The sequence below is a fragment of the Phascolarctos cinereus genome, unplaced genomic scaffold (assembly GCF_003287225.1).
Source record: "Phascolarctos cinereus isolate Bilbo 61053 unplaced genomic scaffold, phaCin_HiC Scaffold_5;HRSCAF=322, whole genome shotgun sequence".
NCBI classification, from domain to species: Eukaryota; Metazoa; Chordata; class Mammalia; order Diprotodontia; family Phascolarctidae; genus Phascolarctos; species Phascolarctos cinereus.
This window is the reverse complement of record NW_027555958.1, coordinates 410,204,500-410,226,613: the sequence shown is the minus strand read 5'-3', so window position 1 is coordinate 410,226,613 and position 22,114 is coordinate 410,204,500. Positions and strand designations below refer to the sequence as shown.

Here is a 22,114-nt window from a genome sequence, read left to right as displayed (position 1 = left end):
ACTGAGAGGAATCATCATTAGTCCTGGGGACAAACTTGCCCTTCTGTCCTGAGACTGCCTAGCTAAATCCAGAGAAGCCCAACACCACTGCAAGATGGCTACTAGGGGATGAGTCCTTTTGATGAAATAATATTCTGAAAAGAATGACATCAAGGAATCAACTATCAATCAGAGGTTCACAGAAAGGATGGTGAGAGTGGATGGCACAAAAGAAAACAGCAGAAATGCTGCTAAGGCAGAAATCAAAGGGTTACCCATGTATCGAATATAAGAAGAGGCAGAATGCTATATTTGGTGATCAGAAGAAAAACCAAAAGATTCCATCTGCTCAAAATATCTCCCCCACCAGCTTGACTGGGTGCCTAAAGCTGAGCAGAGAACCATAGAATGATCGTGGATTTAAAGCTGGCAGGGACCTCAGAATCCAGGTAGTCCAAAACTCAAATTTTACAAATGGGGAAACTGAGGCCCAGGGAAGTGAATTAAACTTACCCAAAGTCACATGAGTCAGAGATGAGATTTGAACACAGGTCCTCTGACTCTAGATCTCTCTCTCTCCTTTCACTATATCATATGGCCTCCCCAGCTTTAGAGTCACTCTCTACCTGGCTCCTTCCTACCTTTCCAGTCTTCTTATACCTTACTCTCCTCCAGATACCCTAAGATCCAGCCAACACTGGCCTCCTTGCTGTTCCTCTCATGTGACACTCCATTTCCTGAGTCTGTGCAGTTTCACTGGTTGCTCCCCATACATATACATATACATACACACACACACACACTCACACACACACATATACATATACATATACATATACATATACATATACATATACATATACATATACATATACATATATACACACATACACCTAGACATACATACATATATACACAGAGAGAAAGAGAGACAGAGGGAGATCTTGTTTGTACACACTTGTTTGAATGTAGCCTCCCTCATTAGATTGTGAGCTCCTTGAGGGCAGGAACTGTTGCCTTCTCTTTGACATTACCTTCAATTTATTTGCATGTAGTCACCCCCATTAGACTGTGAGCTCTTTGAGAATAGGGACTGTTTTTGCCTTTATTTGAATCTTTAGTGCTTAGCACTGTGCCTGGCATACTTAATAAATGCTTGTTGACTTAACCCTACATGAAGACTCTATCTCCAAAAACTCCCTCTTAAAATGAAAACACAGCACCCAAGAAGGGTAACGTGTTAATGAAGACACACACTCATTATGAATTTGACACAGAATAACTTCTATGATGAGCTAGCAATCCCTTGGTAAGGAACAAGGGCTTGTCAGAGCAAGACTGATTGATAAACTTTGATAAGGGGGTTGGGGGTCCAGAACATAGAGTATTCCTAGGGAGAGCTAGTTGGAACAGAGTGTTGAGGTAGAGGGTGGGTGGATGGCTGGGCTCGAGTAGGATACTGAGCATTAGGATGATGGAGAGAAGATGAGAAGATGGCAAAGAAAGAAAGAAACCCAATCTCTGAAAAGGAGGTCCAGGGCCAGCCCTGGCTGTCACAGGCACCCAACACTTCCCAAAGAGAGCTCCAAAATGTTATCTAATTTTGTAGCTTTTAGTCTGTGGGACCAGAGCACCACCTGGTGGCTGAAAACATTTAATGCAAATACTACTGTATTTCTCAATTCAAGTGGCATCTACAGACCCTTGGTGGTCCATTACGGCTCATGTGCCATTTCTCTGCATCCAGATACTGCCCAGAGATATTGCCCATGGAAGCTATACTGACCTGAGGGTCTCATGAAAAGGAAGTGAAATCGAATATAAAAGAGGAGATTGTAAAATTCAAAATGTGCTTTAAAAAACATAAAAAGGCCCTCCCTTCACACATGTTCCATCTACTTCCCCTCTGCTAACATATCCATGTACCTGTGGCTACTGCCCAGCAAAACCAGGTGGTCTGTCTTCACAGTGTAGTGACCAAAAGGCATATGGGCCACCAGGTAGCAGAAGTGAGCTGCCTCCAATAGCCCTTTCCCAGCTGGATGAGAAAAGCAAAAGCCAGTAAGGGTTGAGACAGCCACCAGAGGAAGCGCCCATGCAGAGATCAGTGAATCTGATGGTATTTGAGGGCCCACGCATGGATACCCTCTAGTGGGCAAATAGAGAAATTCATGCCCCCACCCCACATACTCAGTCTAGGAATTAGGGGCCTTGATAATTAGAAAAAAAATTAAGGAGCAGGTATGCTGCGAGGGAGGCATGATGGAAGGGTATTTAGTCAAGGTAAAGTGACTTCTAGTTAAAATTCATTGATGCTTCTAATTACTGCTGTCATTCCTAAGGGTGGGAAGCCTGTGCCTCCATAGAACTGAGACCTGTATCTAAAACTTTTCTCAGAGATCAGAGACACACAGAATCAAAGGCAGATCTTTGCTCCTTTCCCCAGGGTTTCTATCTGAGAACTCTCTTCCCAGTAGAATGTAAGTTCCCTGAAGGCAGGAACTGATTTATTTTTGCCTTTGTATCTCCCACACTTAGCACAGTGCCTAGCACTTAATAAAATTTTGTTGATTCATTGACCTTCCTTCCAAAGAGGCAGGGGTATATGGGGAATAGACCTCACAGCTCAGGCTTTAGGTGGGCATAGTCTATGTCAAGGCTTCTCTGAGTGGGTTTGAGAAAAAAAAATCTCTGCTTCCTTTGCCTTACCCAGGGTGTCCCCCATGGTAACGATGGCTTGCTGATGCAATTCAGGGTCTCCAGCCTGATTGGACAGCATTACTGCCAGATGCGGCCTCCAGTCTCCCCAGTGCTTGTCCCCACAGCACTGAAAAACAGATGGGGAAAGAAGGCAGGTTAGTGGAATTTCCCACAGTTGGTCTTGCAAGCAAATAGAGAAGGGGGATCCCTACTGAGAATCATGGGATTATAGAATCTCACAAGTAGAAAGGTGATTCATTCATTACAACTTCCCAGCTACTGCAGAGGACCATCTCCAACATCCCTGAGGGCTTCTGCTAGCCTTTCAGGGTCAGGAAACATGTCCTCGGATCAGAGACTCAGCGTCTCTACTGCCTCAGCACTCCCTTCAGGTTGTCCACATTCAAGCAGACTCTTCTGACCTCCTATCATTTCTCAATAGCACTGCTGTCACCCAATGACCCAAGGAAGTCAGGGAAAATAAACAAGCAGGGAAATTCAGTATATTGAGAAAATCAGTTATGAGGTGACTGGGAGCTGGGTGCTAGATTCCAGAGACATTGCTCAGAGGAAAAAAGCATCTAGCCCAACCCCCATCCAATCTACTAATCCCTCTACATCTGGGATTCTTTAACCATTTTTGTGTCTTGGACCCCTTTGGCAGACCGGTGAAGCCTAAGGACCCCTTCTCAAAATAAGGTTTTTAAATGCATAAAATAAAATACGCAGGATTAAAAAGGAACCCAGTGGCATAAGGATATAATTAAATACATAAGGATGTAATTTATTCACATCAAATTTCATAAACCCCTTGAAATAGACCCCAAATTAAGAACGCCTGTTCTACAATATCTGGAGCAGTTCAGTCCAGATACTCAGTTGTTCAGTCTTGTCTGACTCTTCATGACCCCATGTGGGGTTTTCTTGGCAAAGAGACTGGAATAGTTTGCCATTTCCTTCTCCAGTTCATTTTACAGATGAAGAAACTGGCACAAACAGGGTTAAGCGACTTGCCCAGGGTCACACAGTTAGTAAATGTCTGAGGCCAGGTTTGAACTCAGGAAGATTGAAAATAAGTCTTCTTGACTCCAGGCCCAGCACTCTAACCACTGCACCACCTAGCTGCCTGGGGCTCCTTTCAACTAAAAGGTTCCTTTTGTCTCTATTTAAACATCTCTGGTGAGACAAAGCTCACTACCTCAAGAAGCAGACAGTTTTGTTAAGCAGTTCTTGATCACATGGTGCAACAATCTTCCTCCCTGTCACCCCTGATCCACTTGTCATCACTATTTCTGCCCTTAGTAGCTACAAAGAACACATTCAATCCCCCTTTTACATGACAGTCTTTCCAATATCTCAACCAGCCACCATGTTCCTCTAAGTCTTCTCTTCACACAGTATGACTGAAAGGGCTCTAGAATAAAACAATGTATTTAAAGTGTTTTGTAAACCTTAAGAGCACTATATAAATGTCAGCCATTATTATCATCATTATTGATAAGATGAGGAGGAGGAGGAGGAGGACGATGCCTATTATGGAAGATCATCTCCCAAAACAGTTCAAATTCAACTATGAGAAATTCATCTTGGGGAGGTTAATAAAAGTGCAGTTTAAAAATGCAAATATCTCTTGGAAGGTCCGACTTCTGAATCCAGTTCTCTGGCTGTGACCCAGGTCAGAGGACCTGGGTTCAAACCCCACTCTGACTATTGAAGTACTTCTGAGAGGCAGTGTGGTTTAAATAAATTTTGATGGAATGTAAGTTCTCTGAGGGAAAGGCTTGTTTCTCTGTTTTGTTTTGTTTTGTATCCTCAGCACCTACTATAGTGCCTAACACATAGTAAGTACATACACTAATGGCCTTATCAGTCACACTCCCTTCCTCCCCAAATGCCCTGTCCAGTGTGGTACTTGAAAACCTCCTCTGGGAGGGTGCTTCACCCTCCCAATAAATGTGGACAGTGAAAAGAGAAGGAAGGAGACAGCCAGCTGATTTATCATTAATGAATGAGCTCAAGCCACCAAGCCTAGATGAACCACAGTTAACAACCCAAGGAACTGAAAGGAATAGCAGATATGAGTGTGAAGCCCCTGCTAGCAATCTTCAAAAGACCGTGGAGAATGTGAGATGGGCCACAGGGCTCAAGAAGGGTAGAGGTTATTCTAACTTTTAAAAAGGGAAGACAATGAAGGCTGTAAACTAAGGCCAGTGAGTTAGACTTCTGATTCCTGGGAGAAAATGATTGCAAATATTATCAAAGTGATGGCTGGTAAACATCTAGAAAAGCAAGCAGTGATCCCAAAGCACTAGCATGGCTTCATGAAGAATAGGCCCTGCCAACTGGTCCTCATTTCCTTGTATATTTAGAGGGAATAGCAAGTTGTACATGGTAGGCTTGAAGTTTCATATGTAATCATCTTTTTTATTAAACTGCATTATAGAAATGCTTGTTTTATTCCATGAATAGGAAATAAAATAATTTTTTTTTTAAAAAGGAGTAGTTAGACCAAGCTCATCCACTGCATCCTAGGCCATTGCCAGATGCCCTGGCTTTTGTCTTGCCACCGGACTTCAATGACTCTGCAGGAAAAAGTGAGGCTGATGACTGTGCATCACTTAATCTGCCTCACTTAAATCCAAATCAAGTCGAGTCATCACTTTCATGATGTCATTGTGGGAACAAAGGATGAACAAGAAACTGGTGGCTTCAAGTGCAGACCTTGGGGAGTCAGGAAGGCCTGGGTTCAGGTCCTCCCTCTGACATATGCTATATGACAATGGGTAAGTCTCTTCTCTTTTCAGTGCCAAGAAAATCTCAAAGACTACAAATCACAGAGAGTGGCTAATCTGCATTCAAAGTGGATGAACTCCCCTCGCAATGAAGTTAGAGGTCCAAAATAAAACCACAACCCAAAACCTCTAGCCTGACAGTTCAGGAGAATAGCATAAATAGAGTTGACCTAGATTTCAGGTACGCATTTAACAGAGTCTCTCTTGCTAGTCTTACAGACAAAATGGAGAGATGTGACCAATAGGACAGGATAGAAGAGTTGATTGGTGACTTGAGGAAGAAGGAAACCACGGAGTACTCATTAGTCATTCAATGCCAACGTAAAAGGAAGTTGCTAGTGAAGTGCCTTGGGAAATCTGTGTTTTAGACCTGTGTTAACGGATATTTTTGTCAACAAATTTGATAAAGCCAAAGAAGGCATACTAATCAGATTTGAAAAGGGTATCAAGCAAGTAAGAATAGCTCCTATGTTAGATGACAGAGTTAGGATCCAAGAAGACTTTGGTTGACTGGGTTTAATCTAGTAAGACAAAGTTTAATAGAGAAAAAAAGTAAAGGCTTACTCCTGGGTTTAAAGAAATGAACTTCACAAGAACAAGACAGGAAAGGGATAGCTAGACATCAGCTGTTATGAAATGAATCCAGGAATCTTAGTGGACTCTAGGGTTAATGTGAGTCGACACTACAAAATAGGAGCCAAAAAATGGTAACTCTATCTTGGGCCACATTAAGAAATGAATTCTTTCAGCAAATAAGTTATTTTGACTATTATAAATACCCAAATTAACTATAAAGTACATATGAAGAAAGATGCTTTCTCTATCTAGAGAAAGAACTGATAAATAGAAGTATGAATAGAATAATGTTACATATATATACTATTTATGTCTAATGGTAGCCATGTCTAAGGTGGAGGCTGGGGGGAAGGAAGAGAAAAAAAAAGAAATTTACATGACAATTCTGTTGTTTATTTGAAAGGCATAGCAAGTTGTGCACAGCAGATTTTCAGTTTCATGTGCAATCATCTTTTTTATTATGCTGTTATGGAAATGCTTATTTTATCCCATAAATTAAAAATAAAACTTTAAAAATGAATGGTATCAATAAATAAGCCAAAAACATAAGAAATGAATGGTATCTTTTTTAAAAAGTCAAAAAAAAAGTGAGCTAGAAGGGATATTAATGACCATCTGGTCCATGCTATCATTTAATAGATGAGGAAGTAAAGGCCCAATGAGCTTATGTGATTTACTAAAGGTAACACGAGTATTATTATAATCTCATTGTGCTCTGACCAAGCCAGAATACAAGTGCTATATTGAATTTGGTTCTAAGCACTACATTTTAGGAAGATCATCAGTAAGAACGTACACTGATATTAGAGATTGTCCCAAGGAGGGTGACCAGGAGAGTAAAGGGCCTTGAGATCAGGAAGAGTGGTTGAGTAATTGGAAATATTTAGCCTAGAGAACTTAAGGCCATGATAACTATAATCCATTTAAAGCGATAACATACAGAAGAACCATATATACTATGTTGACTCACAGTGTACTCTCAAATGCAGATGTCCCAAGCATATTGCTAAGAACCTATTGGCTGAGACAGTGAAGGATCATCTAGATTTCTGCTAGGGATGGAAGGGTTACTTCAGGATGAATGTGGCCAGACAAAATAATGACAGTAATTGTGGTGCCTTCATAATGCAGTATTGCAAGTACCTGGCCCTGTCTCAGACCTTCAGTTTCATGCAATAGAACGTGCCCAAACTTTGTCAGCAAATCTACGAGGAGCTGTGTCACAGCAAACTTACTGGGTGAGCCTCGGACCCCAGGTCCCCAACCCAATGTGAAGGCTGAAGAACATCTGTTCCTTCTCTGACCTGCAAAAACTATTGCTTTTTCTCCCTGGACCTCATGTCTCCCTCATATCCCTGTTTGTTTTTCATATTTCAGTCTTTCCCTTGGTTTGTTTAAGTCAACATTTTCATCAAGCAAATTCATGAAGTTGGTTGTGATGAGGGAAAACTTCTCTTCTGCTATCATGTCACTTAGGGTTTTCATCTTTTTTTAAATTTCAAGTATTTGATTGTTTCCACAAATTTTAGAAGTTTCATTGATGAACTGTGGAAAAATGTTACTTTCAAATAGCTTTCTTCACGATAATCCTGCTCAGCTTCTAGATCTTAGGATTTTTTTCCAGCTATTTTATTGTTTCCACAAATTTTAGAAGTTTCACTGATGAACTATGAAAAAATATGACTTTCAAACAGCTTCCTTCATAATCCTACTTAGCTGCTAGATCTTGGGGTTTTTTGTTTTGTTTTCAAAGACTTTATTGTTTCCACAAATTTTAGATGTTTCATTGATGAACTGTGGGGAGAAATGTGACTTTCAAACAGCTTCCTTCATAATCCTGCTTAGCTTCAAGATTTTGGTTCTTAAAACAAAAACAAAATGAAAACAGATTTTGGTTCTTGCAGACATATCAACCCATTGCCCTGCTATATGAAAATCATTCCTCCAGTGACTGAAGGATCAGTCTTAACCTCCATTTTCAGAATGTGGACTTTACTTAGGAAGCAGTTAAGGACTGTTTTTAATTCTGAAAGAGCTGTCTCTTCTAAGGTAGATGCAGTAATAATTGAACATTGTACTTCTCTCTACAACGCACATTCACTATGGTAGAAAATGCTGAAATGATTCCTGGGGTATTGTTTAAGTGACCGCTTTTATCAAACAAATTCATGAAGTTGGTTATGATGGAGGAAAACCTCTCTTTGACTATCATGTTACTTGGGGTTTTCATTTTGACGATATGCTTTATATAGGGATTCATAATAGAGTTGATCACTTTGGGTTCCTTCAAAGATTTTGTTACCAGGTCCAAACATACCAGCTTAGATGCAGCAGAATATTAATTCTGAAGATCCTAGACTTGAATTAGAGACTTGTCCTGTTGGTCCCCAGAAAATAGAAATTGGACCAGTGGGTAGGATTTGCAAAGAGAGATGTAAGAAAATACAGTACATCCTAACAATTAGAGTGGTCCAAAAAGGGAATAGTCTGTTTCAAGATACAGCAATGTGCCCCTCACTAGATGTCATTTGCCTCAAACAAACTGAGGTCTGGGAAAGATCTTGATTTAGAAAGGCCAAGGTCATCCATTACATTCTGGGCAATTGCCAGTGGTCTTGACTTTTGTTTTGCCACTAGAGTTTGATGACTCTGGAAGAGAAAGTGAGGTTGACAACTTTGCATAGCTCTGCCTCACTTAAATCTAATTTATATACAAGTCAAGACATCACCCTGGTGATGTCATTAGTCTTCTTCAAGAATTAAGGAGGGCTTTTTTTTTTTTGGCTTTCAGAGCGGGGTCATGGCAGTGGACAAGAACACGCACCTCACCAAAGGCTGCAAAAAAGGAGCCAAGAAGAAAGTGGTTGATCCATTTTGAAAGAAGGATTGGTATGATGTAAAAGCACCAGCTCTGTTCAACATTTGAAATATTGGCAAGACACTGGTTACAAGGACCTGAGGAACAAAAATTGCCTCTGATGGTCTCCAGGGTCAAGTTTTTGAAGTGAGTCTTGCTGATCTGCAGAATGATGAGGTTGCTTTTCATAAATTCAAGTTAATTACTGGAGATGTTCAGGGTAAAAATTGTTTGACTAATTTCCATGGAATGGACCTTACCAGGGACAAGATGTGCTCCATGGTCAAAAAGTGGCAGACCATGACTGTCAAAACTACCGATGGTTACTTGGTCCACCTCTTTTGTGTTGGTTTTACCAAAAAGCACAACAACCAGATCCGTAAGACTTCTTATGCCCAGCACCAACAGGTCCATTAAATTCGTAAGAAAATGATGGAAATCATGACCTGACAGGTGCAAACAAATGACTTGAAAGAAGTTGTCAATAAACTAATTCCAGACAGCATTGGAAAAGACACAGAAAAGGCTTGCCAGTCCATTTACCCTCTCCATGATGTATTTGTCCGAAAAGTCAAGATGCTCAAGAAGCCCAAATTTGAATTGGGAAAGCTAATGGAACTGCATGGTGAAGGTAGTGGCTCTGGAAAACCTTCAGGAGATGAAACGGGCACAAAAGTAGAAAGGGCTGATGGCTATGAACCACCAGTTCAAGAATCTAAGAACTTTTAAAGATTGAAAAATAAAAGTTTATCATTGCGAAAAAAAAAAAGAATTAAGGATGAACAATAACTGCAACCCCAAATGTCATTTGGGCAGCTAGGTGGCGCCATAGTGCATAGAGTGCCAGGCCTGAAGTCATGAAAACTCATCTTTCTGAGTTCAAATCTGGCCTCAAACACTTACTAGCTGTGTGACCCTGAGCAACCCTGTTTGCTTCAGTTTCCTTATCTATAAATTAAGCTAGAGAAGAAAATGACAAATCATCTAGTATCTTTCCCAAGAAATCCCGAGATAGGGTCACAAAGAGTTGGACACCACTGAAACAATTGAACAATAACAACAAAATATCATTTGGCCTTCTTTTGAAGATACTAGTGAGGGGCAAACTACCACATTCTAGGGATGGTTTAAGGGGATTTTCTGCTGCAGAGAGGGATGTTTAGAAGGGATTGGACTCGAGGTTCTCTGAATCTCTCTACCTCTACCTCTGAGACTCCATGACTTTGTAAAGCAAGTTCAGACTGAGGTTTGCTTGTGATGATCACCATACCCCAGGGAATAACATGGCACCTCAAGACTAAATGATTATTGGGGCAGCTAGGTGGCGCAGTGGATAGAGCAGAGGCCCTGAAGTCAGGAGGACCTGAGGTCAAATCCGGCCTCAGACCAAACACTTGACACTTACTAGCTTTGTGACCCTGGGCAAGTCACTTAACCCCAATTGCCTAAAAACAAACCCCGCCCAAAAAAAGACTAAATGATTTTCAGAAAACTCCCAGACTATGAATTCTAATATCATATCTGCCATATCTTAGCTCAAACATCAGCTTTTAGTGTCTCAGTCTTCTCATCTATAAAACAGGGGTGACCATACTAATTCTCCCTCATAGGGCCACTGGGAAGTACAACCAATCACAATGATGATGAGTCACGTGGCATGATCAAAAACTTATTAGTTTCAGCAGCAGCCAACCTGAGATATCATGAGAATCACTCCCCGAATGTGACAGACTTTGCAGGACCAACTCTTGTTGGCAAGTAATGGACTCTTCTGCCCCTCACTATAAAATAGGCCAACATTGCATTTCCTCATACTACCTATCCCACAACACAAAGGTCACCAGGGGTGGGGGTTAGGGCATCCCATGTATACAGTACCGTGGCTGCCTGGGGGATCCTCCCGGACATGAGCTGGAAGAGGGTCTGCAGAGGATCGTTGAGAGCCAGAGAGCTAATAAAGCTGAGAACAAATCAAAGGACTATAATCAATCCATTGTTTGGGATCATTGACCAAGCTGAGAAAACAATGGTATCTGTTCACCTCAGACATGGAAAAGGGCTTTTTCAGCTTTTCAAGATGCTGCATTTATGAAAACACGAGCTTCTCTCTGCAGCAAATCATGGGTCACAACAACAACAATAATAACATTAATAAGGATAATAACAATAATATTAACAATCACAATAGATAGCATTTGCATAGCACTTTAAGGTTAACAAAACACTTTAAATAGGTTATTTCATGATTCTCACAACAGTTCCATGAGGTATCCTCTTTCTATAGATGAAGAAACTGATCCCAGTTACTCATTGTACCATACACTCTTATAACAGAGTTATCTGCCTGGGGTTCAAGCCTGAGGGGAATTACTCCTCTTTGGCGTTGAGACCTGAACCCTTACAAATCTCGAATCATAGTATTTCATGCGAGGAAGAAGCCTTCATCCTCTGAGCAGCAGGTTTTATAACACACAGATCTTTTAGGTCATCAGCCCACCACTTTGGGGCTCTTCTGCAAAGCAACCATCCTCCTTATCCTCATCCTCGTCCTCATCCTCCTCAGCCACCCATCAGCCACTAACTGCATATCAGCTTTCTGGGCCAAATTCATAGGCCTGGATATAGTTGGGGGGTTTTTTTTACTATCTCATCACAAGCATAAAGCTGTCCAGGCTTATAATTCTGTGCTCACAAGCACTTAATGACCATTATCAATAACCAAAGAGGCGTAGAACAGGGACCAGAAATTATCCTACTGATGACAAACTGCAGAATATGCTTAACAAGGATATAATAAGGTCCACAGCTGATCTGAGAGTTAAGGATATTCTGTGGGAGATATTTTTCACAACTCACTGGGTCCCATCAAAGAGCAATGGTCCAAAACAAAGAGCTGAAGCAGCGACAAGCCCTGCAGATGTGGGAGTGGTGGGATGCTCATTGCTATTAGCCCAAAAGGGATTATTTCCCAGAACATCATCTCTTTTTTAATATCACCCTGATCTTGGGAGTTTGAAATGCTTTTAGTGATGTCATTTTGGAATTCTTCCCACTTTAAATTTTCTTGAAATTTTTGTTGTTGTCGTTTTCAGTCCTATTTGACTCTTCACATGACCTCATTTAGGGTTTTCTTAGCAAAGATACTAGAGTAGTTTGCCATTTCCTTCTCCAGCTCATTTTACAGAGGAAGAAACTGGGTCAAACAGGGTTAAGTGACTTCCCCAGGGTCACACAACTAGTAAGTGTCTGAGGCCAGATTTAAACTTATGGAAGATGGCTCTTCTTGACTTCAGACCCAGCACTGTATCCACTCTGCCCTTGACATAAAGCAAAGCTATGCCTGTTCTCATATGGCAGCTGGGGAAACTGAGCTCTGGGGTAATAAAATGATTTGACTAATCACTATGTAGAACACCCTCCCCTGCTGCCATGACAATCACTAGATCCTAAAGAAATATTACAAATAATCCCTTTCTATTCAACCTTCCTCTACACAAGAGACAGGATCAATTCAAATAAACACTGAATTGGCTTCATAGATATAACCAAGGAAAGAAAAATACTAAAGCATAATGTCGTTCCCACTTAGTTTTTTGTAGACCATATCCCCTATAAAAATATTACTAAGCTGTTTTACTCTTTTGTGGCAGGAAGATAGGGTCAGACTATCTAATCGTCGTGTCTGCATTTGAGAAATCTACAAAAGATGAATCTGTGTCTGGTTCACACTAAAAAAGGAAAATAGGAAATAATGTGCACATCATTTTCTTGGAACCTTGTTTTTTCTCCCACACCACACACCATAACACTCCCCAAATACACTAATAGAAGCAGGGAAAGTACCATGACTTCTGAGCAGACACAGGTTCCTACTTACCCACTCATGACCCAGCTGTAGGTCCTCAGGTCCATCTTGCTGGACAAGAAGAGTGCGTGGCCCCACAAATGGTTCCTCATGGCCCATTCCAGGGCTTCCTAAAATCAAGAATGCATCTAGGTCAGTATCAGCTTTCTTGATGCACCCCCACTGAAAAATGATATTTCTTTGCACGGGATTCATACACCAGACTCAGGTTGAGGCAATTATATGGTACAGTGGCTAATGCACAGGCAGTTCACTCATTCATTGTTCATACTTCATTTTCGAAGAGGACCAATGACACCACAAGGTGATGTCCTGACTTGTGTGTGAATTGGATTTAAGTGAGGCAGACTTCTAGGACTTGGAATCCAGAAGACCTGAATTTGAAGCCTGTTTCAGATATTCCCTTGCTGAACGATCCTTAGCAAGTTATTTAACTTCTTTATGCCTTAGTTTACTCATCTGTAAAATGGGAATAATAATAGCATTTATCTTATAAGATAGGAGGGAGGATCAAATGAGTTAATATATGTAAAGAGCTGTGTAAAGCTTAAAGCACTATATAAATGCTAGCTACTGGTAGTACAAGAATAAGTTAGAAGGTCTTTCAGAAGCTCACATATTGAAACTTCTGGTACCAAGATGGTTGAGTAAGGAAGGAACTCTCTGAGCTCTCCCAAATTCCCTTCCAAACAACCAGAGAACTGCCTCAGAATTGATCGAGGAGCAGGGAAGCAGCTCACCAGCCTAGAAGGAAAGGTCTGTTTCTCTGTCTCACTGGGATGGGAAGGAGGTAACCCAACAGCACAGCCCCACCCCTGGGGCAGACCAGCAATAAGATCTCTCCTCCAGAGCCATACACCAGAAAGACTCTCAACAGCAAGGCCCCACCCTGGAGCAGGCCAGCAGTTAAACCCCACAACCTGGGGAGGCCCCATCCCCCAGCACAAGCCAGAAAGGAAGCCTACCTCCAGAGAAAGCAAACAGCTAAGCCCAGTGAAAGCTAGCAGTAAGACCCAGAGCCCCAGCACAAAAAGCTTGAGGTAGTACAGGACGAGAATTCAACTCTCACATAAAAATACCAAATCACAAAAAGGGGGGGGGGGGGCAGGCAGAAAAATGAGCCAAAAAAAAAACTCAAAAAAAGAGCTTGACCATAGAAAGTTACTATGATGATAAGGAGGATCAAGGCATAAACTTACAAGAGGACAATAGCATCAAAATGGCTACATGTAAGGCCTCAAAATAAAATGTAATTTGGTCTCAGGCCCAAAAAGAAGGAAGGGAATCTATTTGTATAAACATATTTATAGCAGCTCTTTTTGTGGTGGCAAAGATTTGGAAAGTGAGGAACTGCTAAACAAGTTGTGGTAGATGATGTAATGGAATATTATTGTGCTATAAGAAATGACAAACAGGATGATTTTAGAAAAACCTGGAAAGATTTACATGAACTGATGCAGAGTGAAGCGAGCAAAAGCAGGAGACCATCACACACAGTACAGCAATACTGTTCAATGACCAAATGTGAATGACTTAGCTATTCCCAGTAATACCATGATCCAAGACAATCCCAAAGGACTCACGATGAAGCATGCTATCTGCCTCTAGACAAAGAAGTGATATTCACTGAGTGTAGACTGAAGCACACTATTTTTCACTTTCTTTTTTTCTTTTATTTGAGTCTTCTTGTACAAAATGACAAATATGGAAATGTTTTACATACTTGCACATGTATAACCTGTATCTGCTTACTTTCTCAGTTAGGGGAGAGGGGAGGGAGGGAGGGAGGGAGGAAAGGATAGAATTTGGAACTCAAAACTTCAAATAAAAATGTTTTTAAAAATTGGAAAAAATAAAAGCCATTTAATTCAGTAGAGTGCAAGCTCCTTGAGGGCAGGGATCATTACTTTTATTTTGTATGTGCAGTGCCTACACATAGTGGGCATTTAACAAACGCTTTGTGATTAAATGAAAAAAAAAAAGCTCACATATTAACACCAAAGAGGAAGAAACTGCCTGACACGCAGTAGATACTTAATAATACTTGTTCTTATTCCTCCCTCTGCCTGACTTCCTACATAAGCAAAAGCATTTATACATAGAGCACTCATAAATATTATCACATTTGATCCTCACAACAACCCTGGAGGGCAGGCGCTTTTAGAATCACTGTTTTTTTTTACTGTTTATTTTAGTTTTTAAAAATTATTGGGGCAGCTAAGTGGCACAGTGGCTAGAGCATCATCCCTGACTGAAGTCAGGAGGACCTGAGTTCAAATCCAGCCTCAAACCAAATACTTGGACATTTACTAGCTGTGTGACCCTGGGCAAGTCACTTAACCCCAACTGCCTAAAAAAAAATTATTTTTAACATTCTTTTCTTTTCACATTTTGAGTTCCAAATTCTCTCCCTCCCACACCCGCTGAGAAGGCAAGCAATATATCATCTCATTTTTACAGATGAGGAAACTGAGGTTCAGAGACTTGCTCAGGGTCACAGAGGTAGTAAGTGTCTGAGGCTGGATTTGAACTTAGGTCTTTCTGACTCCAAGCCCAGCTCTCTATCCACTCCCCCACCCAACTGATTATTTCATCTACCAGTTTCCTCCTCCTCTTCCTCCACTACCCACGAATCAAGCATCCATAAGGTTATTGCTTTTAAACTCTGGCTAGCAGCTGGTGACCATTCTTCAGACTTAGCCAAGTAAAATATCCTTGACCTTAGCAAAGGCCAAAAAATATCTCTGTGTCTAAGACATGAGAATCAGAGGAGGAAGTACCAGAGTGCTATAACTTTGATCCCTCAACACTGGACTTAACCTGCTCCTCAAACAAACAGACTGAAAACAGGATCCATGGGCCACAGACACAGTGTTGATTTGTTAAATTAATAATGGATAAAGGCTACATGTTCTAATAGCTACTGTCAGGGATGACATTCACACCTCTCCAAGGCTGAATCAATCACGCCAATGACTTCATGAGAGAGGAAATGTATCTAACTTTTTCTCAAAGTATAGACTCATTCAACAAATGTTTATCGAACGGTGGATGTGTGTAAGGTTCTATGCTAGTATTACCCATTATTTCCTCAGTTCCAGGAAATTTGTCATTTGGGGACACTAATGAGCTAATGAGCTAATTCTACCTCCACGTGAAAAGAAATTGATCATCTTAAACAATTCCCCATTTAGTTCTTTGAGAAAGAGTGAGAGAGAGAGAGAGAGAGAGAGAGGAGAGGGAGGGAGGGAGGGAGGGAGGGAGAGAGAGAGAGAGAGAGAGAGAGAGAGAGAGAGAGAGAGAGAGAGAGAGAGAGAGAGAGAGAGAGAGAGAGAGGCCGTGTGGGATTATGGCTAGAGAGCAGGCCTCAGCCTCAGAGTCAGGAAGACCTAGATTTAAGTCCAGCTTCTGACATACACTGTCTGTGTTTCCCTAGGCAAGTCACTTAACACCTCACAAGTTAACCTCTCACAGCGTCATAGGCACTCTAAGGCTGCTAACCTGTGGGAAAGGAAGGAAGGTAGAGAGGAAGGAAGGAAGGAAGGCAGGAAGCAGGAAGGAAGGAAGAAAGGAAGGAAGGAAGGAAGGAAGGAAGGAAGGAAGGAAGGAAGGAAGGAAGGAGGAAGGAGAGAGGAAGGAAGGAAGGAAGGAAGGAAGGAAGGAAGGAAGGAGGAAGGAAGGAAGGAGGGAGGGAGGAGAGGAAGGGAAGGAAGGAAGGAAAAGGAAGGAAGGAAGGAAAGGAAGGAGAAAGGAAGGAAGGAAGGAAGGAAGGAAGGAAGGAAGGAGGAAGGAGGAAGGAAGAGGAAGGAAGGAGAAAGGAAGGAAGGAAGGAGAAAGGAGGAAGAAGGAGAGGAAGGAAGGAAAGGAAGGAGAAGGAAGGAAAGGAAGGAAGGAAGGAAGGAAGGAGAAGGAAGGAAGGAAGGGGAAGGAAGGAAGGGGGAGTGACTACCATGTAAAGAAACTAAAAGTTTGGCCTTTTAGGTTATCAATCCTACCCTGTGCTAGTCAAAACCTGTCACCATCTTATATGACTAGATTGGTACAATCATGAGACTCCAACACATATTACTGCTGGAGGAATCCCTATAATGTCATCCAAAATTTTTTTTAATTTTTGCTAAATCACCCTGTCTATTGTTGTTTAGTCATTTCAGTAACTTCTGACCCTTCATGATCCCATTTGGGGTTTTTTTGGCAAAGATACTGAAGTGGTTTGCCATTTCCTTCTCCAGCTCATTTTACAGATGAGAAAACTCAGGCAAACAGGGTTATGTGATTTGCCCAAGGTCACACAGCTAGTGTCAGAAGCCAGATTTAAACTAAGAAAGATGAGTCTTCCTGGCTCCAGGCCGGGTACTCTATCCACTGCACCACCCAGCAGTCATCTAGCAGACCCCATCATGCCTACACTGCTTTAAAAACCAAACTCCTTGTGGGATTTGAACATAAAATTAGAGATTACTTGCCTTCTTTCTTCCATAGAAGAGAAGTTTAGTGAACTTCTCAATAACCCGGGCTGGTGTCTCTATGCTGGGCAGAATCTCACCAGTGAGTAGGTTGGGTGTCCCAGAGTTCGCTACTGGCCAATCATCATCGGTCAGGTTGATCAGGTTAGCCACAGGGACTTGTCTTTTATATTTGTCCAGCTTCTTGCAGTCTTGCATCAACAGCTCAGCTACATCTGACCCCACCGTTGACTTCAGAGCAAAGAGAATAGATCATGAGGCCTACAGCAAGAGTCCAGCAACAGCCTAGGTTGGTCCTAATCTGTGGTTCAGGCTAAGAAAACAATGACATAGGGGCCTTGCCCTTTCTAAAAGATCTATATAATAAAAGAAAAGCTATTTCTTCCATCTTCCTCTACCCTACCCCACCCCACTCCACCATCTCTACCCCACCCTCCCACCCCCCCCCACACACACATTTGCACAGGAGTAACGTTTCTCATAAATCACTTGGATGGTCATTCTTCAGCATTCACCCCCACTAACATTGCTGACGATAATCGTGACTTCTCTGGAAGACCGTCAGAAGCAAGTTAGAGAGAAAAATGATCACTCTCTTGTGGGGTTGTTACCAAGCCGGACCATCATCTATAGTCTAGGGATGCAAGTAGAAGGGTTCACATTTTAAGTTGGTATTTGTGTGGTACAGAGGATAGAAGGTCAGCCTTAGGGGTAAGAAGACATGGGTTCAAGTCTCGGCTCTGATATTTTCTAACTATGAAATAAGAGAAAGTCACTTAACTTCTCAGTGACCCAATCAGCCCTCTAAGATTCTACATAATAGCTGTTACCAGGCTCTATCAATAGAGGGAGTCCCCACACCAGGAGTTCCTTATCCTGATGAATTCACAGATCTAGACCAAAAATAACAATAATTTATATGTACTCTTTTTCTCCCAGAAAAATTCTTTACTTCTTACATTTTGTCATAAATGTCCATGAAATTAACTCAGCTTTATCCAAATCAGAAGACTCAAAATCCAGCCCTTCCATTCCCATCTACCCCAAGTTGGGCCGCTTGTCTACTTACCCCATTCTGCCGACAAAAGAGAACCAGCAGCTTCCAGAGCAGGGACAAGTCTTTACCTCTTGGCATCTCAGCCTTGCTACTCAACGCTGCCTTCTTCTGGCAAAACAACATCACATCCACCTTGTGCAAATCTTCCCTGTGGGGCAACCCAAGAAGTAGAGTCAGCCACTGGGAGCCATATTCTAGAATACTCAAGGGAAGCATACTTAGGATTCTCTATAAACTGATGAAAGATGCCTCAGGGAAGGAGATTCTTCTGTCTATGAAGTCAACTAGAAGAGTGAGGATTTCTGGCTACATAAAGCCAGCGGGGAAGAGTCTGGCTACAAGGAAGCTGACATCACAAGGAAGGAGGATGGATTTAGGATCATCAACTCATAGAGGATGTTTGAGCTAAAGAGAACCACCGGATCTAACCCCTATTTTCCAGATGAGTAAACCGAGGCCCAGGGAGGCTATGGGACTTGCCTAAGCTCATCAAGCTAGGCAGTGACAGAGATGAGATATGAATCTCGATTTCCTGATTCACAATTCAGTGATTTTTCCATTATTCCCCCACAGTCATACGCCATAGAAAACAAGGCTTTTATTCACCTAGACCTGAAGAAGAATGCCCCATGGCCATAAAAATGCACTGTTGTTGTTGTTTTTCTTCTTGGAATGAACATGGAGCTGAGAAAAATAATCACTGAAATAGAGAAGCTCCAATTCAGTCCTATAGAGGGCATATGTGCCACTCATACTAGTCCGACTATTGAATTCCACCATGCGTCTTCTCCCTAGTTGGAAGCCAGGCTATTTTTTTTAAACATTTATTCACTTGCTGGCAATTTCCCAGAATCCACTCTGACAATAGTGCGCTATTCTAATATCCATCTGCTGTCACTCATATAGAGCCCTAGAACTTCCTTGAGGTGATCTCTGCAAATTTTAATTGATTTTCTTTCCCCGTGGGGGGTGTCCTTTTTTAAACCTATGTTTTCTTGTTCTCTTTAGCTACAAATGATGAAATCAATACAGACAATGACACATTTGGCTCTGTCCCGCAATATAAAGGAGTTTGCTTCATTATCCATTAGTGAACCTTTTCTTCAAGGAAAGGCAAGCAAGAGCCAAACAGAGAGCAGATCCAGAAGCATGTCAGCCACAAACAAAAGGGACAGACCTCTAGCTAACAGAGAAGCCTGACTCTGAAAGTCTGGCAGGAACTTTACCTGATCAGAGGTCCTGAGAAAGCTCTAAGTTCCTCTTGTTCCTCAGTGTCATTAAGGAAAACCTGGAAAACAAAAATAGATTTCCTCTGCCCATCTGATGCCCTGATCCTCCTGGGCCAGCGGGGGCAAAGGTTTTGTCAGTCTCCCTTAGCCAGAGAGAATGATTTTAAAAATCATTTTGTAACATTTCTTCTACTTAAGCAAGACTGTCCTAACTCAAAACAAAATGCTAACAGAAGCAACTGGCCTTTTTAATAAATGTAGATGGTGCATTGTAGAAGGCAGGATTTGATATCTGGAAACCTGGGCTCAAATCCTGGTTCTGCCACTTAACCTACTAGCTGTTTGATAGGATTGTGGGTTATAGATACTATAGATAGATGAGTCAATGGGCAAGCCACTTTCTCTATTGGCACCTCAGTTTCCTCATCTGTAAAACAGAGATACTAACACTTGGACAACTCACCTCAAAGGGTTGTTATAGTTTGTAATTTTCAATGAACTTTGGTGTGAGCTATAATTATTACCTCAAATGTAACTGACAGGACAGGCCGTTAAAACTAGGTCCCTCCAACTTAGGGTTGTAAGACCTTAGAGACTTCACATGAAATGATGCAAATTGAAATAAGCAGAACCGTTGTATACAGTAACAGCCACATTATACAATGATCAATTGTGAATGACTTAGGTATTCTCAGCATTACAATGATCCAAGACAATTCGGAAGAATTCATGATGAAAAAAAATGCTATCTATCTCCAGAGAAAGAACTGATGGAGTTTGGGTGCAGATCTACACATACTTTTTCTTTATTTCATTTTTCTTGTGTTTTTTTAAATCTGCGTTTTCTTTCACAATATGATTAACATGGAAATATGTTTTGCATGGCTGAATATGTATTATCTATATCAATGTCTTCTCAATAAGGGAGGGAAGAGAGAGAAAGCGGGAGAGAATTTGGAAAGCAAAAAAAATTTTAAATGAACGTTAAAAATTAGTTTTTACATGTAATTGGGGAAAAATATTAAATTTTTAAAATAAAATGGTTCATATTAAGCAGCTTAAAAAATAAGACCTTAGATTTCAAACTTAAGAGGACCTCACATCTAGTACAATCCCTTCATTTTACAGATGAGAAATACATAGCTAGTAAATGGAAAAGCCAAGAGTTGAACCCAAGTCTTCCAACTCAAAATCCACAATGTTTCCCACTGTACCATATTCGAAATACAGCATCCTGTTTCCTCTTCCCAAGCTTTACTATAAGCACATGATATGTGATTATATATGTTCCTTATGATAAAGATCTGGGCAAGAAATTCAAATTCCAGGGCACTCAACTAAGCTGTAATGTTTGCTCAAGAATAGAACTCTACATAGTCCAGTTACTCGTGATTCAGAACACCACCAAGCAGTAACGTGGCCTCTGTATCCAGTTGAAGAATTAGGTACATTTCTGGGTGAGGCAGTATGCTGGTAGCATATCGAGGGAAAACTGGGCCTAATCTAGTATGGTATAGTCAATAGAATGCTAGCTTGGTCAGGGGGATCTGGATTCAAATCCTGTCTCTGATGCTTTCTAGTTGTATCGTGATGGGCAAGTCACTAAAGTTTTCAGAGTCTTAATTTATGAAATTGTAAAAGTGATGGTGGTTCAGTGGATGGAACACCAGGCCTGGAGTCAGGAAGTCTCATCTTCATGAGTTCAGATCCAGCCTTAGACACTTACTAGTTGTGTGAACCTGGTGTTTGTCTCAGTTTCCTCATCTGTAAAATGAGTTGCAGAAGGAAATGGCAAACCACACCAGTATCTCTGCCAAGAAAATCCCAAATGAGGTCACAAAGAGTTGGACACAACTAAACCACAAATGTGCCATGCACTCTACAAAGTGTTTTACAAATACCATCTCATTTTATGAGCTAAAAACTGCTTTCTCCCCATTTTTTGTGATAGTATATCAATACAATCTCTATGTTGGTCAGCAATCCAGATGGAGAAGGGTGTAAAGGAAGGTGGGGTCAGGAATGTAGACAGCATGTGTGTATGGTGGGGGGCAGGGAGAGGGGTTCTAATAATTTTACCTCCAAACTGTGTATTTCCACAAGTGCTGTCTGCCCATCAGCTGGATGGTTGGGACACACCACTACCAGCTGACCTCCTGGCCCAAAGCACACAGGCATGTGAGGGACGAAGAACTTCATGGGATCTACAGGACCGACGGATGCATCTGCTAACCAGAGATACACAGAGATAATCACTGGTAGACCCTGGTGTCTCGGGTTATAACACATTGTTATGGAAATGACAGATGGGGCAAGATTCTGGATGGACTAGAAAAATAGACAGGGCCCTGGTATCATAAGATAAAAGAGTTGAGAGCTGGAAGGGGCTAGGCTCTAGAAGAGGGTTTTTTAAACTTTTTTTATCATTGACCCCTTGTGCAGTCTGATGACATCTACAGATGCTTTCTCAGAGGGAAAAAAGAAGTGCTTTTAAATGCATAAAATAAAGTGCATAGCATTACAAAGGAAATCAATTATGTTGAAATGAGGTTATCAAAATGGTTTTATATTTATAAAAGACTGGGAACTCCTT

At 41.3% G+C, this 22,114-nt stretch overlaps 1 protein-coding gene and 1 pseudogene across 1 annotated transcript in view; one reads left to right on the top strand and one right to left on the bottom strand.

Moving 5' to 3' along the window:
* Positions 1 to 22,114, bottom strand: part of SEC16B (SEC16 homolog B, endoplasmic reticulum export factor) — an 82,837-nt gene that overhangs the window by 27,029 nt on the left and 33,694 nt on the right. The window contains 8 exon segments of the mRNA XM_078156479.1: positions 1,906 to 2,017; positions 2,689 to 2,806; positions 10,783 to 10,864; positions 12,782 to 12,879; positions 17,236 to 17,466; positions 18,305 to 18,440; positions 19,519 to 19,580; positions 21,601 to 21,749. Of these exon segments, the coding sequence (XP_078012605.1) occupies positions 1,906 to 2,017; positions 2,689 to 2,806; positions 10,783 to 10,864; positions 12,782 to 12,879; positions 17,236 to 17,466; positions 18,305 to 18,440; positions 19,519 to 19,580; positions 21,601 to 21,749 (988 nt within the window).
* Positions 8,848 to 9,633, top strand: LOC110206899 (small ribosomal subunit protein eS1 pseudogene; annotated as a pseudogene).